The sequence below is a fragment of the Trachinotus anak genome, unplaced genomic scaffold (genome assembly GCF_046630095.1).
Source record: "Trachinotus anak isolate AG129_WGS33_773 ecotype Australia unplaced genomic scaffold, CSIRO_AGI_Tana_v1 ptg000033l, whole genome shotgun sequence".
Lineage (NCBI taxonomy): Eukaryota > Metazoa > Chordata > Actinopteri > Carangiformes > Carangidae > Trachinotus > Trachinotus anak.
Window position 1 is genome coordinate 5,811,344 of NW_027273884.1, and position 26,579 is coordinate 5,837,922.

Sequence of the window (26,579 nt, forward strand, 5' to 3'; positions counted from 1 at the left end):
TGTAAACTGCATACTTTTTTTTTGAAATTGCAGTTTTCTTGGATTGAGAACTAGCGTCTACTTTCTTTCTTTCTTTTTATTGAACTACAGTCCTGTGTTTTTTTGTTTGTTTTTATTAAGCTATATGTATTTTGGATTGTTTATTTGTTTTATCTTTTTTTTTTTTTTTTGAACTAGCCCACAAGTTTGATGTTTGTTCGTTTGTTCAATTAAACCAAATGTTTGTTTTTCTTCCTCCCTCCGTTGCGTCATCCAGGGCAGAGGGGAGGGCCAGTGGGCTACTACAAACCGGAGCGCAACCACAGGAGTGACTGACTCGATGACACTTCGCGAGAGGAGGACCTGAGAACCTTGTGGACGTGGTTCTATTTTCGCTCCGCGGGTTGGAAGTTGCAAAGGACGAATGAGAATTTTTTTTTCACCCCGACATCTGAACATGAACATGAAATGAACATACTAACAGTAGGGATCGGATGCCGGGGACTTGATGTTAAGGGAGCGAGCGACGCGGCACGGAGCTGCTGCGCTGTGGAAGCGCACGTAGAAGACGCACATGTGCTGCTTTTGTGTTTTATTTTCCTCCCTGCGCGCTGGAATGGTGTGAACGCTGCTCTTGCGGTTGAGGGCACAGGCTGAAGCTCTGCATCCCGTCGCTTTGTAGATCAGCACAGAGGTCTGGTGAAGATGCAGCGGAGGGAAGTGTCGCATCTGTGGCCGCTGATCCTCACTGTGGTGTCGTTGTCGGTCAGCGGATTTCCCACCAATTTAAAGAGGACTTCAGTCAGAGGCAGAACCACTTCAGCGTCTCTTACTGAGGTAAACCGATCTACTAGCCTCCCTGCTGCCCACATTATAACAGTAAAGAGTGGCGGTTTTGTAAGCAGACACAAGTTGTGAAAATGTAGCTGTACATGTTAATTTAGATTTAATCTTGACAAATAACCAGCTTTGCTGTTATTTGGTCTTTGACGTTAAATATATCAGAACTACATTTGACTTAACATTGAACCTCATAAGCTTTCAAATTTTTTGTCTGTTCAAAGTACTAAACCTTTTCACAAACTAAACTGCGATTACATTAAACAAAATTAAAAACTCCTCTGAGGGTGGTTATCTCTCTTCTTCCAGTAATCATAGACTGTGCCATCTCATCAGATTGGTAAACTAATAATGAAACCAGTCACATCTCTTGTTTGGCATCCCATTATTCACACTCATGTCTGTCTGAAAAAACCTCTCCTCTTTCTGTCTGTCTTTGGGTCTGTTTGTCTGTCTTTCCTGCACTTACTTACATCAGTATTGTTTCAAACTTAATGTTCCTCATGAGGTGTGTGGCTAAACTTTTGGACAGCTGTGCTGTGTTGGCAGGACTTTATTTTCAGGTAAAGGGATCAAGGTTCTCACAGCTCAGAGGCTATGTGGAGTCCTGTAGATTTGTAGATTTTGACCACAATAATCCAGCATATACTGAGGGCTAAAAGTAAGCAGGACTCACTCCCCTGTGCTCCTTGATTTTGTGAATGCTCCCCACTCAAATCAATTATATGTTAACTAGAGGTCGACTGATGGTGGATTTAAAATTTTTTTGTTAATAATGAAAGTCCGGAGCTGAAAAAGCCAATGGCGGATTAATTGGCCAGTATCACCAACACCCACGCAAAATACATTTCAACACTGTTTGCACTTTACTTCCTACATTTGACATTTTCTGGTAAGTAACAAGAAAAAATTTCAATAAATTCTGTATAGCTAATAGCTTAAATATATTGAAAATATGGCTGTTAACTCTATTTTAAATTTTAACTTTTATGTATTTAATATTAAAATTGAAATGAATGATTTAATGTGCACTTTAGTATGAGGGAAATTATACCACGGTTGTTTTCTTAAAGAGGACTTTTCTGAGTTTTTCCTCTCTTATAGAGCGTTTTCACACCTAAGTTCGGTTGCGGTGGTCTGATTCATTTGATGAGTTTGTAAAGTTGTAGCATTTTCCCCTTGGTTCGATTCAATTTTACACAGAGCAAAATTCAAGTCAACCAAAATGCATCACTACAAACCATGAGAGAACATGCCCTCCTCTTATTGGTCAGATTGTCTGGCAGGAGCAGGAAAGTAAACACAAAGAAGGTCCTGCACTCTGGACTGAGACATCCTATGCAACATAAATTAGCGTCAAAAATTGGCATTTCTTTGCAGCTCTAAGATGTATCTGGGCAGTTGACCTACATACTATCCAACACCACAACGCTGATTCGCTTCAGAAGATCGTCACAATGCTGTACAGATTCTGACTCTGGGAGGACGCAGTAAGATGTTTGAGAAGATTGGAGCTAATGTTTGCGGATGCACAATGACATGGTGAACCCACAAGTTTGAACCGGACAGCTAGACATGATGTCCAGCATATCTAGCTGTCCAGCCCAAACTTGTAAGTTCACCTGCTAGTGGGGTCGGAAGAACTCTGTAACACCAAAAACAAACTGCTCCAGTTTTTGTTTGGGGCTGGACCAAGGCCACCTCTTCGAAAGGGTCTTGGTGCGATTGTTTCGGTCCACACCCAAGTGCGATTACTGTTTTCACACCTGCCCAAACTAATCACAAGGGGGACAAAGAACCAGGGTCCGATTTAACCGGGCTAAAAAGTGCAGGTGTGAAAGCACCCATAGTGTGTTCTAGCTTTATGTGCGTGTAAATGGTCAACAGAGTGGCAAGGCTCAAAGGTCCCACCAAAGTAAGTAACTCTTTCAGGGCAAAATCCAATTTTCTCATTTGTATGAAGTGCCTCGTTGGAGATCCAGACCTTACTTCCTGGACCTATTGACCTCAATATGTCTCTTGGTGCTGCCCGCCTGCAAGCTTGGTACACCCCTACACAAGGCACAGCACATAAATACTTAAAATGAATAGTTTTCTTTAGTTTTGTAGCCATGCCGGAAAACTCTGTGTTCTCAAATGCCTGGAGAAATCTACTTCATTTTTTTCATGGTTCCCTCCACTGCTCCAAACATTTTACTGTGAGCCAATGAGGACCGCTTCAGAAACCATGCACAGTTAAGACGCTTTATTGTCGCAAGGGCTATTTCTGTCATTCTCACTTAATGTGGCCAAACAGGGGATTCTGCATTATTATTGCCATGGTTAAGAGGATAAGCTGACCAATCAGAGCGCACTGGACTCTGGTTGGTCAACATCAGAGGGGGGAGGGGGGCCTTAAAGAGGCCAGAGCTCGAACAGGGTGTTTCATACAGAGGGTGAATGTCTTTTTGGAACACTGAATCATGTAAAGCTATTTTAGCAGACACCAAGAATAAAATGATGAAGACTAAAAATAGTCATTACAGGTCATCTTTAATATTAATGTTGGAATAAAATATTTCAGATAAATACAGTTTTCTGAAGTTAGAAACAAATGTCAGAAACAAATCTTCACAAAAGCTTTCTCTGTAGTTAGGCTTGTATTCGGGGAAAAATGCAAAAACACCATATGATTCAGCAGACACAACTCAAGTAGCATCAAAGACGTTACCATTACCTTATTAAAAAGTGAATTACTCCTTTATCACCATGAAATCAGTTGAGTTTGTGTCATCATGATGAGCTCTGCTTCTACAGTAGCCTAGCCATATACATTTCATAAGCCATACTAAACAATAAATAAACCGTTTCTTTTTGATTCTGAATTTCATTATTACCAAGAGAATATCCTGAAATGTGATTTCCTGGATTACATCGATGGTAACAAACCATCCTGAACTGGGATTTGGGGGCTTAAATGATTGGAATATGTTGTATTTACAATGGGCGATGTGCTGTTCTGCGCTGGCGTCTGCTGCTGTGCGTCCCGTTTCATTGTTAAATGCCACTCTAAAGAGTGCGATTTTATTTCATGAATGGAAGATTAAGATGCTGGATCATTTGGAAAAGACAAACAAATCTGGTAAGTAAAGCAACACTTGAATAGTTTCTCCTCCTCCCTGTCTGCCAACTCATGGACGATGAGCTGCATTATATATTCCTCAAACATGGACATAGACATGAATGCCACTTGTCAGCCTTGTTCCAGCATTTACTCCCGGCTGCAAAGGTTTTTTTTTTTTTTTTTTTGTTCATGGAGTGGAGAATTGCTTTCTGAAAAAGAAGGTAATTTAAAGTGTTTGTGCACTTACAGCAGTGCACTGATGAGTGCTTTCCCCTCACCCGGTCTCATAAAGTACGAGTTGCCCTCAGATGATCAGATGTGGCCATTGGTCCATACTTGCTCTAGGCTTGCACTGGTTAGCCAGATTCTACCGACTTTGCTTAGCAGAACACAGACAGCATGTGTTCAGCAGAGCAGTCATTATTTTCAGTCGTCAATCTTGTCTAATGTATTAATGATCATACTATAACCAACAACCTTGTCATGCTTATAATATTTGAATAAAGCTGACTTAAATGCACAACATGCATCCCTTTGTGACTGATGGAGGCAGAGCAGCCTCTGATTCCAATTATAAAAAACATCCTGTCGCCGATTAGTCGGTCTAACTGATTAACCAGCCGAACTGTACTGTAAACTTATCCGTAAACCTTAGTTTATTCATTTAAACACTACAGAGAGGTTTCCTCCCATTGTCCTCCATATCACAGATCTTCATGATACCAGATTAAAGATGAGAATTGTGTCATTAAACATTGTTGTGTTCACTATTCATGTTAGCAATGCTAACATTAACATGAAAACTGCATAAATCAATATTTTATTTGAACAGTGGGCTAAATTACTATCTAAGTGGAAGGTGTTGCTTGTAGTTACAAACCCATATGATTCTAGAGTTCCCCTCAGCTCTGTACAGTGATTTAGCGTCTTTCTTTATTGTTTTGGTTCACTCTAAGTGCTCTCATCAAGCTTGTTACTAGTAGCAGTAGGAAACTGTTTTCTGTGATGAAACCAATGTCACTACCTGCTCAGCAACAAACTGCAGCCAGACGCAGTTAGAGACCAGTTTGTGAACATAGATGAGCATTTAGCAGCTAATGAGCCAGGAGTTGGTGGAGACCAAAAACAGGGTTAAGAGAGAGGGAATATAAAAAAAAAAAAACGTATAATGCAGCACCTACAACACCTGCCTTATATGAAGGTAAATGATATCAATTTAAAGGACTGCCTGGTGATGTTAGTTCACCAGCCTTCCTAGAGTTAACTGTGGCCAGGCAGCATCAGTTAGTAGGCACCATGAAGCAACTTTTCATTGTCTGACCTGTATTTGACTCCAGATGTCTCTTGTCATGGGGAGAAAAAACAATTCATTCTGAAATAGGTTTCTCTGTTTTTCATTATTGACTCTGAAAGTGTCACATCATTTCTATTTTCTGCAGTCTATCTGTTAGGTCTTGCACAGTTGCAGTTGGTAAGATTAATTGTACAGCATTTTGTCATCATAAATTACTCATAGCAATTTGACTAGACAAAATACATTAACGTCCACCATGCTGCTTTGTAGGAATAGATGCTTCCATGTGGTTGTGGTGGTGGTTTTGAATGACTGCTAAAAAAACCCTTAGCTCTTTATTTAGTGTTGTGAAGTGTCCATGTGGCAGCCTCAGCCAACATGCAATTGTCAGATGTAAGTAACCTTCTCACAAACAAGAGACTCTCAGTCAAGTTTTCTGAATGGACAAATTGCTGGCTGCGTTTTTGACTCTTGGCAGAAAGCGTGGCTTTACACAGTTTATGAAGATGTGAAAGAACATTTTTGTGAGTGGCCTTTTTTATCTAAAAATCAGCTTTACACTCCACTAGCTCAGTTGCAAGATAACAGTTGTTGGGGGGAATTGCCCCTCTACTTGCTTCTGAAGGTGACTTCTGTCCATCTAGTTCTGCTTTGTTAAAGCTACAAGATGCAATTTATAGCAATTCAAAATAAATACTTTAAAAGGTTATCCTGCATCTTGCATCTGTGATTGTGTTCAGCTCTATTTTGATTTGCATAATTCCTTTTTCATAACAAGCTACCTTACGTAGCGGTGCAAATAATGATGTATGCATGCAGCACAGTGGGAAATAAAAGGGAAAACAAACTCAGGGCAGAGGTACAGGTACCCACCACTTATATAATTTGGTTAATTCTCAAAAGTTACGAAGTAAGGCCTCCTGGGAAATCCTAATTTGTCCAATGACCTCGCTCCCTGTCATTTCTGATAACTTGTGTCAGTTGATGTCAGTTTTTTTCTCAACCTTTTTGCAAAAAGCAAGTTCTTCAAATGGATGGGCCAGTTTGCAGCATATGTTTAACAAACCCAAATAAAAAGGAGACTCTCAAAAGAGGAAGGATGGTAGAGAACAGGAGGAGTCATCAAATGCTAGCATTGTTTAGGTGCAGCCGGAGGCTAATGTTAGCTGGATTGGCTATACTCTCAATTGAGAACAGCAGAGCAGGAATTTGGGCTTGAGTAGTGTTGTTAATGACAGCAGAGCACGAGGCCTGGTGAATGAACTTCTAATGGGTAAGTACAGGTTTCTCCGTTTATGGAGTGGGATCAGGGATTTAAATCTTTAGCTATGTAATTTTTACCTCTCATATGTTGGAAAATGCATAGCTACATAATCTGTGTGATAATGTGGCCGTAAGTATTTGTAAGTAATGCTACTGTCCAATGTGCTGAAACAGGCTAGTTTGCAGAATGGGAGTAACATGATGAGTATCTCCATGGTGACGTTGTCTGCAATGGCTGTGTGCACGAGCATGTGCTTATGTTCGGGGGGGTCGGGGCACAAGAAACATATTGGTGCAAGGGCCAATGACAATTATATTTAGCTACTGGCTCCAAGTATTGCATTAGTCTTGTTTATTTCAGATTTCATTCACTGTCTGTTCCCATAATACCCTCAGAGGCATCACAGAGCTGAGTGCCTCAGTGTCTCAATAAATATACTCTATATAAATATACTCAATGTAGTAGAATATAACAGAGGTTGCTCAGAGGGTGATCTCAAAAAAAATAAAAAATAAGCATTTAAGGTTCCCAAGAGCTCAGTGACCTCCATGATTCTTAAATGGAAGAAGTTTGGAACAACATGGACTCTAGCTAGAGCTGGAGCTGGCTGGCCAAACTGAGCAGTCAGGGGAGAAGGGCCTTGGTAAGAGAGGTGACCAAGAACCCGATGGTCACTCTGGCTGGAGTTCCAGAGATCCTGTGTGGAGATCTTTGGAGAAACTTTGAGGAGAATAGCTGAGGCAAGGAGGCAGTTCCTTCCTCCTCATGGTTTGGTTCTTGCTCTGATATGCATTGTCAGCTGTGAGACTTTACATTGACAGGTGTGTGCCATTCCAAATCATGGCTAATCAGTTGAATTTAGTAGAGGTGGATTTCAGTCAAGGTGTAGAAACATCTCAAAGATGATCAAGAGAAATGGGAGGCACAGTCTTAATACTTAAGTCAATGTGATATTTCACGATTGAGCTTGATTGAGGACTTGAAGCATAAGACAGTAGAGTGAGTTTGGTCATATGGGCCAGTCCAGCATAGATGTTATATAGGGTGGCGAATGTCCAATCAAGGCTTTAGGAACAGCTCTATACTTGTCCTCCAATTTGAAGGGAAGCTGGATCTTATTAATGGATCTATACACACACACACACACTCTCTCTCCACTCTGGCCTCACAGCTCCACTCTCTCTCTCTCTCTCTCTCTCTCTCTCTCTCTCTCTCTCTCTCCCCCTTCGCTCTAAACTCTGTGTTTTTATTAAAGTGAGCAGTTGGGTTCATGTTGCTCACAGAGAGCCTTGAAGCCTGACTTGGTTCAAGGTTGCAATATGAACTTGGTGTTTCACACACAAGCAGCTACTTTACTTATCCAAACTCTGGAACAGGAATGTGAACAAGGCGTTACTGAATGTGGTCTGGAGGGGGCACGTTCATTGAAGAGTCACCGGGGACGTGAAGGAAGAGGTGCCACTGCTTTAACCAACTAATCCAGGATGGAAAGTCCACTCCCCACCAGGAGGCATGCTGAAGCTGATGTCACATTTTTCAGAGGGCGTCAAATTCTTGAGCCAGTTCAAGTTTAAGTTTTGTGCTTTATTGTGGAATATGATGGACCTTTCTCAAATGTCTGGCACCTCAGGTGAGGTAAAGATGAAACTGTATATTATATATTCCATGTAACAGAATGTATGCTTTATGTGACGATTGTGTGTAAGTGTTGGATTCTTAACCTCTGTGGGTTTTTAATGAAGAAACAAGCCAGTGTTTTCACTGCACAAATTTGTGCTCAGCAAAAGAGCTTGTACACTTCAACAATTCACCATACATGCAGTACATGCAGTGTGCAGATCCCACATCCTTAATGCAGACATATAAAATCCTGCATCTCATCTGAACTCTGTCAGTGTTTCTCAGGTTTCCGGTCCTCTTATGATCCTAAAGACGATGAGCTTGGCAACATTGTGTGACTTTCATGTGCCACAAATGTGACTCATGTAACTTGTTTGGGGTTTGATAGCATTTTCCATTGTGATAGCACTTTATTAAATCCATTTTGAGTCTACTTTTTGGCTCTTTTTGAATTGGCTACAAGCAAAGTTTTAAATAACTGAAACTCCAGTAACTGTAACATTTTGTTATCTGACGATGCAGAAGCACTCAGTTTTTGGTAGTGGTCAAATTAACAGCGTTGTCTATGAAATATTAAGTAAATGTATCTGACACTTTGAAACAACAGATATAACTGATTTTCATACCTTGTTTTTCACAAGCCACTTCAGTTGATTTGTTTGAAATAATATGATCTGTGCTCTGACAATAGAATTAGGCAGCTAATAGTCATCATTGACTATAGTCAGGTACCTGACTTCACCCTTAACGGCATTGTGCTTATTTTTCCATAATTCTTTTATATCTCTAATTGCTGGTTACTGTACCACAGACTTAGATGGAACACTTACATTTTCAAATAGGTTATTGTAGGAAGTTACCACATCAGTGTATTCCTCAAAATCATGACAGGACTCTCTGAGAACAGACCAATCAGTGATCTGTTCCATCAGTGTATGAGTGTGTGTGTGTGGGTGTAATGTATGAATGTGTGAGTGAATGGGTGAATGTGGCAAGTACTGTAAAGCATTAACACTAGCGCCATATAAGTGCAGTCCATTTACTATCCATATTGTCCAGACAATCACTTAGTCTACCCATTGCTTTGGAAGATTGTTTTACTGCCTCTGTCACTGGTTCAACAGATTTCAGTATCTGGCAGTAAACAGGGATGGGAAGGACCAGATTATGTTCTGACTGCCCAAGCTACAGTATGAAGAGTATCAGCGAACTCACTGTAGCAGTGATCCAGTATGTCATACCTGGTGGGCACATGGTTCTGCTGTTTAATTCTTGGCAATGTCATCTTCAAGTTAACATGGTTAAAATCCCAGAGCACCTGCAACATTGAGTCTGGGTAGGTTTTCCATTTTCATGATGTGAGCTGATAGCTGCAGGGATGCCTCTACTGTTTGCAGAGGTATGTAAATGGCCATTAATATGACGGAAGTGTAGTAGAATTGTCTGCATTTAATAGTGAGTGTCTCCACCACAGAGCTAATGCTCACAACATGCTGACATTCAGCATGTAATATTTACCATATCCACCATCTCCAGTTAGTGTATTAACCTGAACCAGAAGTTCAGCCCACACCATCATGTTGAGATATTTCTTTAGTTGCTAAGTTAACGTTTCAACAGGTTGGTGATGCTAAATGAATGAGTCAGGTGGTCTCCAAAGTCATTACTATTTATCCTCTCACCACCATGGATATTTCATGGTTATCCATCAAATAGTTGTCACAACATTTCCCTAAAAAACCAAAAAATGTCCATCATGGTGGCAATAAGGGAAAAGTCAGGGGATTACTGAAAATATAAGGATTAATTTGGGGAATTATGGTGCAAAATTTGATGCCAATCACTTTAATAGTTGTTGCTCTCTCTCTCTCTCTCTCTCTCTCTATATATATATATATATATATATATATATATATATATATATATATATATATATATATATATATTTTTTTTTTTTTTTTTTGGTTTGTTTTGTTTTGTTTTTTTGTTTACACACACACACACAAAGCATCACTCTTCAGTTTTCTGTGGGAGAGGTCAGGAAGAAGGGAAAACAATTTATCACTCTCTCAACCACTCTTAACTTTTAATCTTATCCCATCTCCACACACTAACATTTTCTGAAAGGCAAATTTCTTCTGTAATAACATCTATTTTCATGTGCCTGTTGAAAGCATGTTTAACCTACGTATGCATTGTTTTTCATCACTTAGTCTCATGCTTTAGTTCATAACTCACAGAGGGGGGGAAAACAAAGCACAGTCATCATTGTATGTCTGAAAGTTTGCTCATGCTGCTACTCAGCGTTGGAAACAAGGTGCTGAATCCCAGTTGCCTCTGATGGTTAGGCCTGTGTCAAACCTCTGTGTGTGTTTTTTGTGGGTACATTGTTCTATATCAATACAGTCCATGCTTTACGTCTTTTGAGGAGTAATTTGTACTGGCAGAGAATAATCACAGTATGAGACACATTATATGACACCCTTCAGTTCTCTGTGTCTTCAAAGGTGTATAGATGCGTCAGCTGTCAGCATGTGACAGGGATTTCATTTCATTTCATTTATTTCATTTAGTCATTTAGCAGACGCTTTTATCCAAAGCGACTTACAGAAAGGGGAACAATCAAGGTTAAGTGCAATAAGAAGTGTTAGCCCAGCAATAAGTGCTAGTGACGATTCTTTAAGTGTAGATTTGTAGATTTGTCATGTAGTGCTAGGAGAGAAGGTGCTCTCTGAAGAGCTGGGTCTTCAGGAGTCTTATAAAGGTAGAGAGGGACGCCCCTGCTCTGGTAGGAAGTGGCAGTGTGTTCCACCAACAGGGGACAACGTGAGAGAAGAGTTTGGATTGCCTTGAACGAATGGGTGGCAGAGCCAGGCGTCGTTCATTAGAGGAGCGCAACGGTCGTGAGGAAGCATATGTCTGTACCAGGGCGTTCAAGTAGGTAGGTGCAGTACCAGAGACAACTTTGTAGGCAAGCATTAGAGATTTGAACTTAATGCGGGCTGCAACAGGTAGCCAGTGGAGCTCGATGAGCAGCGGGGTGACGTGACCTTTTGGGTTGGTTGTAGACCAGGTGCGCCGCCGCGTTCTGGATCATCCGAAGTGGTTGCACTGTGCGGGCTGGGAGGCCCGTCAGGAGGGCATTACAGTAGTCTAGTTTTGAGATGACCACAGTTTGTGTCAGGAGTTGAGTAGTATGTTGAGTTAGGTAAGGTCTGATTTTTCTGAAGTTGTAAAGTGCATAGCGGCATGACCGGGCAACTGAGGCGACATGATTGGAAAAGGTTAGTTGGTCATCAATCATAACCCCTAAGTTTCTCACCACCCTGGTGGGGGCGAGCCATAGGGAATCAGTTTTGATGTTGATGTCATGGTGTATTGTAGGTTTAGCTGGGAGAACCAGCAGTTCAGTTTTTGAAAGATTCAGCTGGAGGTGATGTGCCTTCATCCATGTGGCGATGTCTGAGAGGCAATCAGAGACCCTTGCAGAGATCGAGGGGTCATCAGGAGGAAATGACAGATACAGCTGAGTGTCATCTGCGTAGCAGTGATAGGAAAAGCCATGTGAGCGAATGATCGGACCCAGGGAGGTGGTGTAGATAGCAAATAGTAGGGGCCCCAGCACTGAGCCCTGGGGGACCCCTGTGGTGAGGTGATGCGAGGTGGACGACCGTCCAAGCCAGGATACGCTGAATGAGCGCCCTGTCAGGTAGGATTCAAACCAGGAAAGAGCCAAGCCAGAGATGCCCATGTTAGAGAGAGTAGAGAGGAGGATGCGATGGTTAACTGTGTCAAAGGCAGCTGATAAGTCAAGTAGAATGAGGACAGAGGACTTTGCAGCTGCTCTTGCTTCTTTTAAGGCTTCCGTCACAGACAACAGGGCAGTTTCAGTTGAATGACCGCTCTTGAAACCAGATTGATTTGGATCAAGAAGATTGTTCTGTAGGAGGAATTCTGAGAGTTGTTTAGCCGCTGCCCGTTCAATAGTTTTGGATAGGAATGGAAGAAGCGAGACAGGGCGATAATTCTCGACCTCAGCAGGGTTGAGAGAGGGTTTCTTGAGTAGAGGTGTTACCCAAGCTGCTTTGAATGCAGTGGGAAAAGTGCCGGAGGTCAGTGATTCATTTATCACATGTGTGATAGCTGGCGTGATGGTTGGGCTAATGGTTTGGAGGAGGTTTGTTGGTATAGGGTCCAACGAGCATGTAGTAGGACGGCTACATGTCAACAGTTTGGATACCATACTCTCAGAGAGGGGTGTAAAACCAGAAAAGGAGGTGCTAGCAACTGTACTTGGTTGCGAAAGTGCAGTAGCTGATTCAGTGCCACCCAGCTGAGGTACAGAGAGACATGTAGTAGGACTGCTACATGTTACAGTGCTAGGAGTTGGGTGGAGAGCAGGCTGGACTGAGAATTGGCTGCTGATTGCTGCCACTTTGCCTGTAAAGAATGATGCAAATGTATTGGCAGTAAGGCAGGTAGGACGAGGAGGAGGTTGAGGGTGGAGTAGTGATTTGAAGGTGGAGAAAAGTTTCCGGGTGTCAGTGACACTGTTGACTTTGTCGTTGTAAAAAGCAGTCTTTGCAGCAGAAACACTGGTTGAGAAGGAGGATAAGAGTGTCTGGTAGCTTTTGAGATCATCGGCTAGTTTGGATTTGAGCCATTTTCTTTCAGCAGCTCTGAGTTTGGTGCGCTGTGAACGGAGGGTGTCATTCACCCATGGGTGGGATTGGTTGGATCGAGCAGGCCTCGTAGATAAAGGACACAGTCTGTTCAGGCATGAGTTCAGAGTAGAGCTGAGTGAATCAGTGGCATCATTAACCTTCAGAGAGGAGAATGTGCTGAGTGGAGGTAAAGCAGAGGCAACAGTAGAGGAGAAGTGGGTTGGTGATAGGTTACGGAGGTTACGGCGGAACATAACCATAGATGGAGGAGCAGGGGGTTGCTCTGATAGAGTGACATTAAACTGGATAAAAAAGTGATCTGATAGGTGGAGAGGCGTTACCACCACTTTGCCTCTGTGAGTGAATCCTGTGATTGCAGCGGTTCCACTGAAATGAATTTATTTCACGGAGAAATGTTGTTGTTCTTCAGGCCTTCGTGACAGCCTGAAGCCAGGGTAGAGCTGAACCTGGACAATCACTCAGCAGACAAAATAGCTGAGACTCAAATACTCCTCAAATCAGCCTTTTCTTTAGCCCCACCGCCAACAGTTTAGCTGTGGTAAAAACTGATTGATTTTGTATATTGAAAGAGGGAAGAAGGCACTTTTGGAATAGACTTCTGTGGAGTTGGAAACTTTGCAAGGTCAGCCCTGAGTGGCCTTTACCATTCCTGCATATTGAGTATGTGCGCATGGGTAAAGTTAGCCTCTTTCTGCATGAATGTTACATTACAGCCTGGCTCATATGATATTTATGAGTTTTTAAAAAATTCCATAATGATGTATGCAATAGCTATGGCCAATAGTATTATTTAGTTAGATTGTTTGTTCTTTAATTGTGACATGATACACACTGAGCAGGGCATGTTACAGTAAAAACTCCAACTTGTCACTGTAGAGGACATACTCTGTAATGTGATTCTTCAATTTCTCCTTACTGTGTACAGCACTCGTCAGAATAAATAAAATGTTAAGTAATTTCAAATCTTGGCCATTTAATACAATTTCATGTGTTTTCAGCCAAAACCCAAGAAGAAAGAAACATTTCACTAATTAAACTATAATGAAAAGATTCATATTAATTATAAATTATTCTGTTGGATTCAAGTATGAGCTGTATCATTATCATCTGATATATGTATACAGTACATTTATATTATTAATTTATATTACTCAGTACTTTTCTCAGGACTTGTACTTTGTGCAATGACAAAAGCAATGACAAAGTTGAATTTAATCTAATATGGGAAAATGTTTATTATGACATTATTGTACAAGCTTTAACACATCCCCTTTTAGGAAGTCCTCCATTTCCTCATATCTCACCCAGTGTTTCTCTGTGTTTTTCCTGTCCCAGGTTATAGCAAAGCATGGCCAACACAACAATCATCAGACTCTCCAGGAGCTGCAGCAGGAGAACCTGCTCCAGACTCTGCCATCTAGTCCTTCCCTTAGGTCTAGACACCGCTGGTCCCAGCACCGTCACCATGGTGTCCTCCCCCCTCCTGAACCTGAGGAAGACCCTGAGCCCTTCATCCTGGATCTGAAGAACTTACCAGAGCTGGCCAATGCAGACATGGGCTCACAGAACCCAAACATCCAGGTAGGCAATACGGGGAGAACCTAGGCTGCATTAGGAAGGGCATCCAGCATAAAAGCAATGCCAAATCAAAGCAGCCCTTCACAGCTGAAAGACAACAACACCGTAGTATCATCAGAAGGCACTGTTCTGAAAGCATGAAGGGTTCAAAATCATCGCTGAAGTTCTGTTTTTCCAGATTTAGAAACTTGTCACAGGCAGTGGGTGTGAATGAGCCCTCAATCACTCTCTCCACTGTCTAACTCTCTCAGTACAGCTGGTTTGAGTCAGAACAGCGTCTTCAGTTACCATACACAGGACCCTTAACAGTGGGGTGCTCCAACTTGTCTGTGAAGCTCAGACATCTACACGGTTTCAGAAGTTAAAAAAAAAAAACACGAAAAAGTGAAAATATAAAACATATGACAGCTGAATATCAGAGGTCAAAGGAACTTTTCCGCTGTGACTGAGGCCTTAAAAATAAAGGACTAAGAAACTTGACTTGTGGATTTAAACTACAATTTGCAGAATGTGTTGGATAAGATGAGGAATTCCATGTCACTTATCCAGTTATCAAACTTGCCTTACTTACCATGTCTACAGTTCTTCTATTGTTTTGTGTCATAGAACTCGCTCTTCCTTTGGTATAACGTATAAGAGACAAACTAATTCTATGCATCATTATTTTAACTATTATTCACTGATTGTGATTCACTGGTATCATCCTGAATTCAGCTGAGACAGAGCATAGAACTGACTCATAATACAGAAGCTACACATTTGCCAAGGGCCAGTTATTGCTGAACTTTATATTACTCAATGCCATTGTACTTCAAACCTATATTGAAGGACACAACTAAGCGTCTGCAGCCATGCGCTGTGAGGCAACTACAATGTTTACCATGTTCACCACTTTTGTTAAGCGACTTAGCATACTAGGATTTGCTAATTAGTTCTAAACAATTAGCATAGCAGAGGCTGATGGGAATGTCATTCATTTTGCGAGTATTTGGTCATAAACCAAAATACTGGATAAATTAAAACTTTTACCTAATGATGGTGTGAGAGGAAAAGTCAGCATATCATCAAAGTGGTTAAGATTCATCATCTAAGGACCATGAATATCTGGACCAAATTTGTGCCAAGCCATCAAAAGGTTCCTGAGATGTTTCAGCGTGGACCAAAGTTGTGGACGGACTGACACTGCTATCCCTACACCCACACTACCAGCATGACTAAAAGCGGATTATCAATAAGAGTAAAACAAATGTGAGATAACATAAACCTTCATACTGTAGCATGTTTGAGATTGAATGTGAGGCATGAAAAGCGTGAGGAGAAGTAGAAATTCTAGCATTGCTGGTATGTGAAAAATAATTATTTAATATGTAGATATATCACTTTTATGTTTGTGGATGTACATGTGAACAGAAAGTGGATAGCTGACCGATGTTGACATGTATTATGAGGCTACTCATCTAATTTCAGAAAGCCAGTGATTTTTCCATGCTAAGTTAAGTGACTTTCAACAAATACCCAAATTCTTTTTTAAAATACGTTCTGGGCATATTTTTTTGCATTTGACAGAGAGTAGAGAGAGAACTGGAAATGTGGCGATATACTGGTACATAATACAGGTATCAGCTATGAACCTCCACAGAGTCTCTGTCTTCAGCAGCTGCTTTGTCTCTATAAACAGTTGAAGTTAGAAACATGAACACAAAACGTGGATTTTGTCTCGACCTGTGTGTGTTTACACCTGTGTCTGCATCTCTGCTTGTTTGCGGCTGTGCAAGGGAGAAACAGAGAGATAGTCAGAACCCGCTATCACTTCATCTGTCCATCCCGCCACATTTTTCATCCATTTATCCATTGCACAAAGCCCTCTTTCATAAAAGGAGAGAACACCTTTAATCTGATCTTCAAATAAACACACGTCTCCTGCAGGAGTGTCATCACTCCCTCATCGTGTCTGGGAGCTTGTACCAACATGTCAATTTGTAATTTTGTCTTTGTCTTCTAAAATACACCTTTAGTTTTTATAGACCTTTTATAATCAGCAAGGTGATAAGCTGTTATTGTGTCAGGGCTGGTTCTCTAGTGTAAATGCAGCTTTAATGCGCTGAAACCCAAACATTCTCAATCTATGTGTAGTCCTCTGTCCTCCTCCCTCGTTCCTCTCCTCTGTGGGTGAGTATTTGGATGCGGCTGCAGTCAAACAGGAACCCTTACCAGTGGAAACAGCCCTCGCAGGAATCATGTGGGTCATAATCAGAGCCAGCAGTCAGATACTATTGTTCTGTGGGGATCAGGGTAGAGCTGTTTACTGTTGCCACTGTGGATTTAGTACAGACTGTGGTCACTTTACTGAATGTGTGACAAGCGGATTAGCACCAAAATGATCTCTTTGACATAATAGTTCTATACAGTATGTACCATAGGTTAAATGTCTTTTTTTTTTCAAGGAGGTAAGGCAACACGTATGCTGACACCAATCAAACTGTAACTTTAGAGTGACATGGAGTTTTGCAGTTGTGAGTCATTCTGAACAGCCCAGCATACTGTGCAACTTTGACAGATGATGAGAATAGCGATATTAATTAGTATTAATTAATACAAATGATCTCAGTTAGTTTCATTAGACACTGTCAATAACAGTCAGATATAGACGTAAATGGGCAAATTTTCACAAACCTTTGAAATGTGATGCAGTTTAGCACTTTGTGTAGCCTGCATTTGCTTCACGGAGTCGATCGAGTTAAAGGTCAACAAGTCAAACTATTCTGAAAACAGAGTGGAGGAAAGTATCATTTCTGTCGGCCAGCTCAGACTTAAAATAAACTTCATGAGACAAATGTTGCTTTGAAAGTATAAACTGGAAGATTTGTGTTTACAGTCAAATCATCACTGGTGCAGCTCACTAGTTTTAGAAGTCACATAATTAGTTAAATGGTGATCATCTGTGTGTACAAGGGCCCTCAGTGGATTGTGTATAGACACCTGAATCTGGAAGGGACAGCTTTGAGTGAATCAGTAACGTGGCAAGATTTCCACCATGAGGACAAAGAGAAAAACTGATTGAACTAAACAAATAAGAGGATGGATACGAGAACATTTCCAAGTCACTGAACATCTGCCGGAGTTCAGTTAAATCCATGATTAGGTAAAGTTAAGGTAGAAAGAGTGGCACACCCAGGTGTAAACGGGGTGCAAGAGACCTGAATGAGTTCAGATTTCGGAGGTTTGGACTGGAGGGACCGTTCATACAGCAACAGTTAGGCATGTGCTTCACTGGAGAAAGGCTATTTGATGTTATATCACAGTAGCTGTATTCTGCACACAGAAACTGTATAGACAGTACAATAAGTATTTTGTGTATATTCCAGGTGACCATTGAGGTGGTGGACGACACCCTGACAGAGACGGAGGTGGAGATGGACCTCGCCAAGGAGAGTCAGCGTAATGACTGGTCAGTGTCGTCCTCAGAGTGGGCCAGCAGCCACAAGAAGCTGTTCTGGCCGCTGTTCTGGGAGTACCCGGAGCAATCGGAGAACGGGTTGGGAAGAGCCAGTTTGGAGGAGCAGTCAGAGGATTACAACTATGACCCAGAGGAGCTTGTCCTCAGTGGAGTGGAGGGAGACTGGGGGGGGCACTGGAACAAAGACTGGCATGCCAAGGATAACTATGGTGAGAATACACCAGAAAAAAAAAAAAGAAAAAATATATAATATATTTACACATATTTGCATTAGGCTGGAACCCATATGCAAATGTAAGAAATGTACATATATTGAATTTCTTTTTTTTTCTTTTTATATTTTTATGATCTATATAAGATAAAGATAAGATAAGATGGCCTTTATTAGTCCCACAGTGTTCACAATTCACAGTGTTACAGCAGCAAAGTGGCAGTGCAGAGAACAGGAAAGCTGCAAGAAACTGCAATAACAATATACACAATATACAATGTAATATACAAATATGTACATTTGAATAAAAACATACAGTGCATCTAAAAATTATAAATGAAACATATAAGAAATTTGAACAATTTCATATATTGACATACATCTAGTATGTATATGTCATGTGTGTGTGTGTATATATATATATATATATATATATATATATATATAGCGGTCATTCAACTGAAACTGCCCTGTTGTCTGTGACGGAAGCCTTAAAAGAAGCAAGAGCAGCTGCAAAGTCCTCTGTCCTCATTCTACTTGACTTATCAGCTGCCTTTGACACAGTTAACCATCGCATCCTCCTCTCTACTCTCTCTAACATGGGCATCTCTGGCTTGGCTCTTTCCTGGTTTGAATCCTACCTAATTCCTAATTTCCTCCTGATGACCCCTCGATCTCTGCAAGGGTCTCTGATTGCCTCTCAGACATCGCCACATGGATGAAGGCACATCACCTCCAGCTGAATCTTTCAAAAACTGAACTGCTGGTTCTCCCAGCTAAACCTACAATACACCATGACATCAACATCAAAACTGATTCCCTATGGCTCGCCCCCACCAGGGTGGTGAGAAACTTAGGGGTTATGATTGATGACCAACTAACCTTTTCCAATCATGTCGCCTCAGTTGCCCGGTCATGCCGCTATGCACTTTACAACATCAGAAAAATAAGACCTTACCTAACTCAACATACTACTCAACTCCTGACACAAGCTGTGGTCATCTCAAAACTAGACTACTGTAATGCCCTCCTGATGGGCCTCCCAGCCCGCACAGTGCAACCACTTCGGATGATCCAGAACGCGGCGGCGCACCTGGTCTACAACCAACCCAAAAGGTCACATGTCACCCTGCTGCTCATCAAGCTCCACTGGCTACCTGTTGCAGCCCGCATTAAGTTCAAATCTCTAATGCTTGCCTACAAAGTTGTCTCTGGTACTGCACCTACCTACTTGAACGCCCTGGTACAGGAATATGCCTCCTCACGACCGTTGCGCTCCTCTAACGAACGACACCTGGCTCTGCCACCCATTCGTTCAAGGCAATCCAAACTCTTCTCTCACGTTGTCCCCCGTTGGTGGAACGCACTACCACTTCCTACCAGAGCAGGGGCACTCCTCTCTACCTTTGAAAGACTCCTGAAGACCCAGCTCTTCAGAGAGCACCTTCTCTCCTAGCACTACATGACAAATCTACAAATCTACACTTAAAGAATCGTCACTAGCACTTATTGCTGGGCTAACACTTCTTATCGCACTTAACCTTGATTGTTCCCCTTTCTGTAAGTCGCTTTGGATAAAAGCGTCTGCTAAATGACTAAATGAAATGACTAAATGATATATATATATATATATCTCGTTAACATATATGGTTGCAATCCTCATATATTACATTTCTGTATGGGACAGTATGAGTAAAATTTGATTTTACTTATTAAACCCAATGGATGTTAAAAGTCCCATATTTAACTTATACCTGTACAGTTGATGTGTACACACCTGTAATGGTGGTGACAAAAAATAGTGTTGATTTGAGCCTCTTTCTGTCCCAGCCACACATGGTCATGTTTTTCTGCCAGGCGGAAGTAACCATCCACTGTTCATCATCAGACACTCTGATTGGCCACGCATAGATCAACTCACAAGAGCAAGCCGTCTGAAGTTTTTGTTTTTGTTGACTTGGCCATTTGAGTGAGACGTCTGCACTCCATGTTCCTCACATACACACACGCACAAACACATGCACAAGGATCCACATTCATACACAGACAGGCACACACTCTGCCTGTCCAGCAGATTTATGACGGGCTCTGCTTTTCCAAGGCCCACTACGTAAATATGTCAAACACCACATGCACACGGACACACGTGCACACACACAGGATACCTCTCTTAGAGCTGGCTGAATGTGCTGGTTTTGTTCAGTGGCGTACCTGCACAATGAGCAGAGAAACTGAACAGCCTGAGTGATGCATAGTGTGCATATTAATAAAGAAACACTGTGTCAGATTCCCAACACAGTCTGACCACAGAGCTGGAGACTTGGACTCGAGTCAGACTTGTAGATGCTGGAATAACCTACCTGCCAATTAAAAACTGGAAAACTGCTTACATGTGTAGCAAGGAGAGCTAAGAAGATAAGAATTAAATAAGATAAAAAATACTCTATTTATCCCTATAGGGAAATTCACAGAACTGGTGCTATGTTAAAGGCAAAATACTTATGACACTCCCATCAGCCTCTGGGAAAGGTACAAAAGGTGCTGATTTTTAATGAGCAGCATCAGACCTGACAGACATCCATCTTGATTTATTTATGATGACATCTGGCTTGGACCAGAAAATCCTTGAAACAGCTCTGAAAACCACTCCTTTTATCCTTTTGATGACAGCGATGCTTTCAGTCTGTAGCTGGATGAGTCGTTTCTTGGTACTGATGCAGGACGCCGACCTGGCTCAAAACAACAAAACATGGGTGTTCATTTGCATACAGAGTGGGGAACTGAGATCCGATCGCAAGGGGTCACACGAGATGCATGAAGAGACGCATTTTAATGCCAGGTGTAAAGTGACGTACTTAGAGCTGTTCACTTGTGATTGGATCACCAGAGACGTGTGTTAATGACACGTCTGAGAAGGGCCTCGGTGGAGGATATTTCCCCCAGGAGTTGGTGGAGACCAAAAGCAGAGCTAGAAGAGAGGGAACGAAGAGTGAATATTGGAAATTAATGCTGTTGCTTCATGTCTGCTAACAGCGTGCCACTTCATTAGGTGATAATATGACAATGTCGTGTCAGCTTGTACTGCTGCACCCAGGTGGACACAAAAGAGGCTTTTCACAGCCGTGCTGACTGTTTGTATTGGTGCACACCTCACCATTCAACTCTTTTAACTCTCATACACTTTTGCAGTGTGATTATGACTTCCCTCAGATGTATGCAATATTCACTTAGTCTGAGAGGAACAGTTCCAGATCTTTGAGTCTAGCCTAAACGCACTGCTATGCATTTCTGCAGTGATTAGGTCAGAACAGGTAGGAAAGCTTAAAGCAGCATCACTGACTGTTTTCAAAAGACTTCACTTTACTCTCCACAAATTTTTACAAGGGAAAGATTATTGCATTTCCCATTCATATGTGATCTAACTATATTATTTTCAGCATTTTCTTTCAGGACTCTCTTAAACATACAGTTTGATTTTAACCTAAAGAGGGACATATGCATTCAGCTGCAGCATTCAGCTCCAGCTGTTGATAAAAAGTTGGCACATAATTCAGTTTGGACTCTTCTGAGAGCTGAGTAAAGAGTTTTGCCAACACACAGCCGTCATCACTCTCACTGCGAGAAGACTTTCACTCCTACTTCCCCCCCACCCCTGCCCCCACCCACATCTTTTGAAGTTCTCTCCCTCTTTCTACCCCCCTACAAGCGTTGTTTAAATACAGAGGAGCATGTCTCAGAGGTCCCACGCTGTCGTTACCGGCTCTTTTCAGCCGCTCCTTAATTGCATAACACACATACACCAGCTGGGCGAGGAATTCACAAGGCTAACTTCAAAGCCTGCTCTTAATATATTACTCCATAGTTTTGCTTTTCTCCCCTCTGTGCTGTCTCCCCTTCATCCATCTTTTCCCCCCTGTGTTTTCAGAGTACGAGGAGGAGTGGAGCCCCTGGGCTCCCTGCAGTGTTACCTGTGGACACGGCAGCCAGAAACGCACCCGTCCCTGTGGCTACGCATGCACTGCGACTGAGTCACGTACCTGTGACCTGGAGAGATGTGCCGGTATGAAGCAGAAACTCTGTGATGTGGTAACTCAGACATGTTGAACAGCTATTAACCACTTTAATAGCAAAAGTTGCATAAAACTTTGCCCCATCAGTCTGAAACCTAAAAAATTTCTCTCTAATATTCCCAGATCTGACTTGAAGTGGGATAAGTTAGATTTTCTAGTTGAGCTGCCAAGTCACTGGATCATGTGTAGACTGTGTTAATATTTGAAGTTGTTAAAATCGTCTGAATGTGTCACTAGTGAGTTAATATCACACCAGGCCTGGGTGTCAACCACACCACTCTTATGTTGAGGCCAAACTTTTTTTCTTTTTTAAACACTTAGCAGCTTCTGCATAAAACAGACCAGTTACAAATAAACCACAGCCTTCCTTAGTGCAGCCTCAGTGGCACTGACCCAAAAAATGGAATTAAACAAAAAAGACAAAGAGAGTAGAAGGAACAATAAGTGCAACGTGCATAAATAGGCTTCATGATAGGCTGTATAAATAAAATAGCATGTTTATGATGTGTGCAGTCAATATAAGAATGAAGCCAGGCCAAATGCACTGTCATGCATTTCTGCAAAGATTCAGTTTGTACCCTTCTAAAAGCCGAGCGAAGAGTTTTGCCAACACACAGCCGTCATCACTCTCATTAGCCTCAATTATCCCTTTAAGGCAAGAAAAAGAGCATGCACACTCCATAGTTTAATTCATTTTAATTAAGTCTAAGTAGATGCAGCCTTTTTACTTACATATACCTAATATTGTAACCTTAACCATAACCCGTACTGCTGTCAACTTCAATTTTATTGCATTGCTTTATGGAGCTGAGCTGAAAAAAACGATATGTCCACATTACTACTTTTTGTTTTAAAACGAAACGAAAAGTATCTCTAGGCCCAGATGAACATTTTAGTTTCATATCTGCAAGGCAACCCTTGTGTTTTTAAACTAAAACAGGTCCAGCAGCGTTTTCAAAAGTCTCTGGAATAGCATGGAAGGCAAGAGTAAACAGAGCAAAAGAGATGAGTTTTAAAACTAAAACATAGCTGTGTGGATGTAGCCTTAGTCTGCTTACTTTCATATACATAGTGTTCCTATTTCCTCCATTAATGTGTATGTAAAATGCCAGTATGTGAGTCTTTGTGTTCATGCTTGTGAAGACCACATTAAGACAAGTCACTCTCTGTCATATAGACACTTTGATTCCAGTGACTGTGCTGACACCCATCCAGACCACCAACAGCACTGACTTCCTGGACACGAGTAAGTATTGTGTTTGTGCGTTTGTGTATCATGTATATTAATCCAAGCATCCACACAACACTCATCAGGCTCCATGTTTTGGACGGGTGTTGGCCTGTATATGAAACATGTCTGTTTTATTCAGTGCTGGGTTACAGACTCGGTCAGTCACACTGTAAAAAGCCTGGTTTTGAAATTAAGAATTCTCCCTTCCCAACATACTGAGAGCTGCCGCACCAAGTCTGTCAAAGACGCAATGAAACACAGAGATGGCCTCCCACAAATGTTTAAATTGCTTTTTACTTTCCGTTTTATTGCTCTCCTGCCACTAAGCACCAGCCAGAGAATGTGATAGTTCTTTTTACTGAAGCAAAGGATACAGCAGGAGAGGAGAACACGCTCCGGTGTCTGACCTTTTCTCTCTCAACCCACAGTCCACCACACACAGCAACACTCTGTCAGTCATCCTTTCATGTTTTAGAACAGGACTGTGGGTTTCAAATAACTTTAATTTTTTTTTCTCAAATTGACACTCTTTTTTTTTTTTTAATCAAAACAATGCAGAGAAAGGGGGAGGGAGCCCTGAGCTGGGAGATGCTGCCTGTAGAAGAGCGCTGAGCTTGAAACACGTTGCATTCCAGAGTAGCTGCTGATCCAGGCCTTTTCTGTGCTCTACGTGCCATTCAGTGCCTGTATTCATGCACATGTTGAGCAGACTAAAATCACTTTTGCATCTCACACCCTTCATCCCTCCCCTTCTTTTCTGAATACTTTGACTGACCCATCTGGGAAGACTTGACCTCCACTGTTTTTTTTTTTTCTTTAATCTAAACAAGACAGGATTTCATGGGTTGCTCCTGTTCCTGTTTTTGGGGTGTGAATATTTAAGTCTTGGCACAGGTCTGTATGCAGAGTGATAGTGAGGCGTGTCAGGTTATAGCAGCCACAGTGTACCTGCTAAAATGTTATTGGATGTTTGATAGTCAGTAATTTTGAAACTGTGGTTCCCTAACTTAAGCTGTAACAATATGTTCAGGTGTAGGATGAAGATCTAGACAAAGGTACGCTGATAGTACTGATACTTTTTGCTGATACTTTTTAACCCCCCTCCCTTCCAGATGTAGACAGCTGTGAGAAGTGGCTAAGCTGTAAGAATGACTTCCTCCAGAAGTACCTGCACCAGGTGCTCACAGAGCTCCCCAGCTGCCCCTGCTCCTACCCCTCTGAGGCTGTTTATAGTGCCATCAACATCCAGGACGCCAAACTTCACAAGACCTACCGCTGGAGGGATGCAAGCGGACCCAAAGAACGTCTGGACATCTACAAGCCTTCAGCCAGGTTCTGCATCCGCTCGATGCTGTCTTATGACAGCACAACTTTAGCAGCGCAGCACTGCTGCTACGATGATCAGATGAGACTGATAACACGAGGAAAAGGAGCCGGAGCACCAAATTTAATCAGTACAGAGTTTTCACCGGAGTTGCATTACAAGGTGGACGTCCTGCCATGGATCCTGTGCAAAGGGGACTGGAGTCGGTTTCACTCAGTAAGGCCGCCCAATAATGGGCTGGAGTGTGCAGATAACCCCCCTGAACAAGTGTTTGAGATGGAACTTAAAGAAGCCAGGGAGTACTGACACTGTGGCAGTGTGGAGTCACAACAAGAGGGGAGAATGACAGCAGATGGAAGCTGTGGTTTGTAATTCAAAGCATCGTTTCTCCTGTCTGTGGCAGCATCCTGCACAAGCACAAAAAAAAAAAACTGAAGTGGATTGTTAATACAATGTTTCTGTGGTTCATTCACCTTCAGTGAACCTGCTCCTGCTCCAGACTGAGTAACTCTGGCTCAAATAAAAGGACATAACAAATCATATGAAAATATGAATGGAAGACATAATACAACAGGTGAAGCTTTTTTATACTTATGTAGAGTATTTGTTTAGGAATGAAATAACACTGGTGTGACACAATGAAAATCAGTGATAAATGTGTTGTGTTTTCAGCTAATCCTCATCCCTGTGTGTTGCTGCTACTCTGTTGGGATATGTTGAGCTGAATGTCTGATGGCACGTGTGTGTGTATGTGTGTGTATGTGTGTGTATGCGTATGTGTGTGGAGGATAAGCTTATTTATTGGCCCCTGAGTATTTTAATCAGATCTAGTTTCCCATGAAAGAATTCCTGTCAAGCTGCTGGGAATAAAGTCAAATGGACTAATGAACTATAAATGTCTTCGTGTTCATCTTTACAAACAGCAACAGCAAAAACACAGCCTGTTTTATGTTACACAAAATTCAAAGTAAAACCTTGAAGTGAAAGTAACTGCATCTGATTTCACATCAATGTTAGCAAATTCTACGTTAGCACTGATGTTTATATAGGAGTGGTGTGGACGGGGAGGTGTAAACATAGCAAAAGTGAAAACGTAGTAGTGGGGACGTAGCCTCAGACTATGCAAGTGTAGGGAGCTGAACTGGAAATGGAACAGAAATTTAAAAAGGCCTAATTAACATTTGTAATAATGCAAATGATTTTAAATCCAGTTATCCTCTCATTGATGTGCACACACTCACGCACACTTGCACACAAACACACACACATGCACTGATGGCAGTGAGTTACCATGAACAAACCCAGTTTTGGTCCTAGTGTGAATTTTTTTTTTTAAACTTGCAGTCTTGCTGTACTTTTTTGCTGTTCAAGTACCTCAGATGAGTTATGATAACTGAAGAAATCTACGTTCCTTTATTTCATCAACATCACATTTCATTATGTCCTGTGTAGTGTGAATTTTTCTTTTCATTTTTAGTCAATATTTAGTCAACTAAAACTGTTAAAAATATTTGAATGCTGAACATTTGGTTCTAGTTTTAGTCAAGACCAAGAATGAGCATTTCAAATTTCAGCGAAATGCTTTTACATAAGATTTCAACCAACTGATTTCAGGCAAAATGAAAGTAAGCCTGAAAATGAGAGGTAGTGTGATTAAGAATGCAGCTTGCAGAGAGGGTGTCTGGTCCGGTCTAACTGTAACTGGAGGAATCTCTGTATTTTACTTCTTAACACTCGCTCGTCTGATCAACTTCAGACTTGGGTCGGTGTGTCGCTGAGGACCAGAGGAAGCGCAGTGTCAGCTGTGAAGTTTTTTTTTCAATGAGCGGCTCTTGAGAAAACTTCAAACACTGTGTTTCTACATGTTACTTGACATCAAGAAGAAGGCAGAACTTCACTTTGACAGCTCCTTCTACTCCAACA

General features: G+C 41.7%; 1 protein-coding gene across 2 annotated transcripts; it reads left to right on the forward strand.

Annotated features, from left to right (window-relative positions):
- Positions 1-236: 236 nt before the first annotated feature.
- Positions 237-25,552, forward strand: ism2a (isthmin 2a). 2 transcript variants are annotated; one of them, XM_071471347.1, is made up of 7 exons: positions 678-816; positions 7,857-8,110; positions 14,121-14,366; positions 17,729-18,029; positions 21,957-22,091; positions 23,279-23,347; positions 24,445-25,552. In XM_071471347.1, the coding sequence occupies exons 3-7, from the start codon at positions 14,340-14,342 to the stop codon at positions 24,960-24,962; spliced, it is 1,050 nt and encodes a 349-aa protein (XP_071327448.1). In that variant the 5' UTR covers positions 678-816; positions 7,857-8,110; positions 14,121-14,339; the 3' UTR covers positions 24,963-25,552. The 2 variants fall into 2 exon arrangements, with proteins under 2 accessions (XP_071327447.1, XP_071327448.1); XM_071471346.1 differs by lacking the exon at positions 7,857-8,110 and having other exon boundaries at positions 237-816.
- Positions 25,553-26,579: the final 1,027 nt, after the last annotated feature.

Bases quoted from the DNA above. Each gene is read 5' to 3' on its own strand.
- ism2a (XM_071471346.1), top strand. From the start codon at position 685: ATGCAGCGGAGGGAAGTGTCGCATCTGTGGCCGCTGATCCTCACTGTG. The intron at 14,367-17,728 runs GTAGGCAATACG...TGTATATTCCAG, and splicing joins CACAGAACCCAAACATCCAG to GTGACCATTGAGGTGGTGGA. The intron at 23,348-24,444 runs GTAAGTATTGTG...CCTCCCTTCCAG, and splicing joins CACTGACTTCCTGGACACGA to ATGTAGACAGCTGTGAGAAG.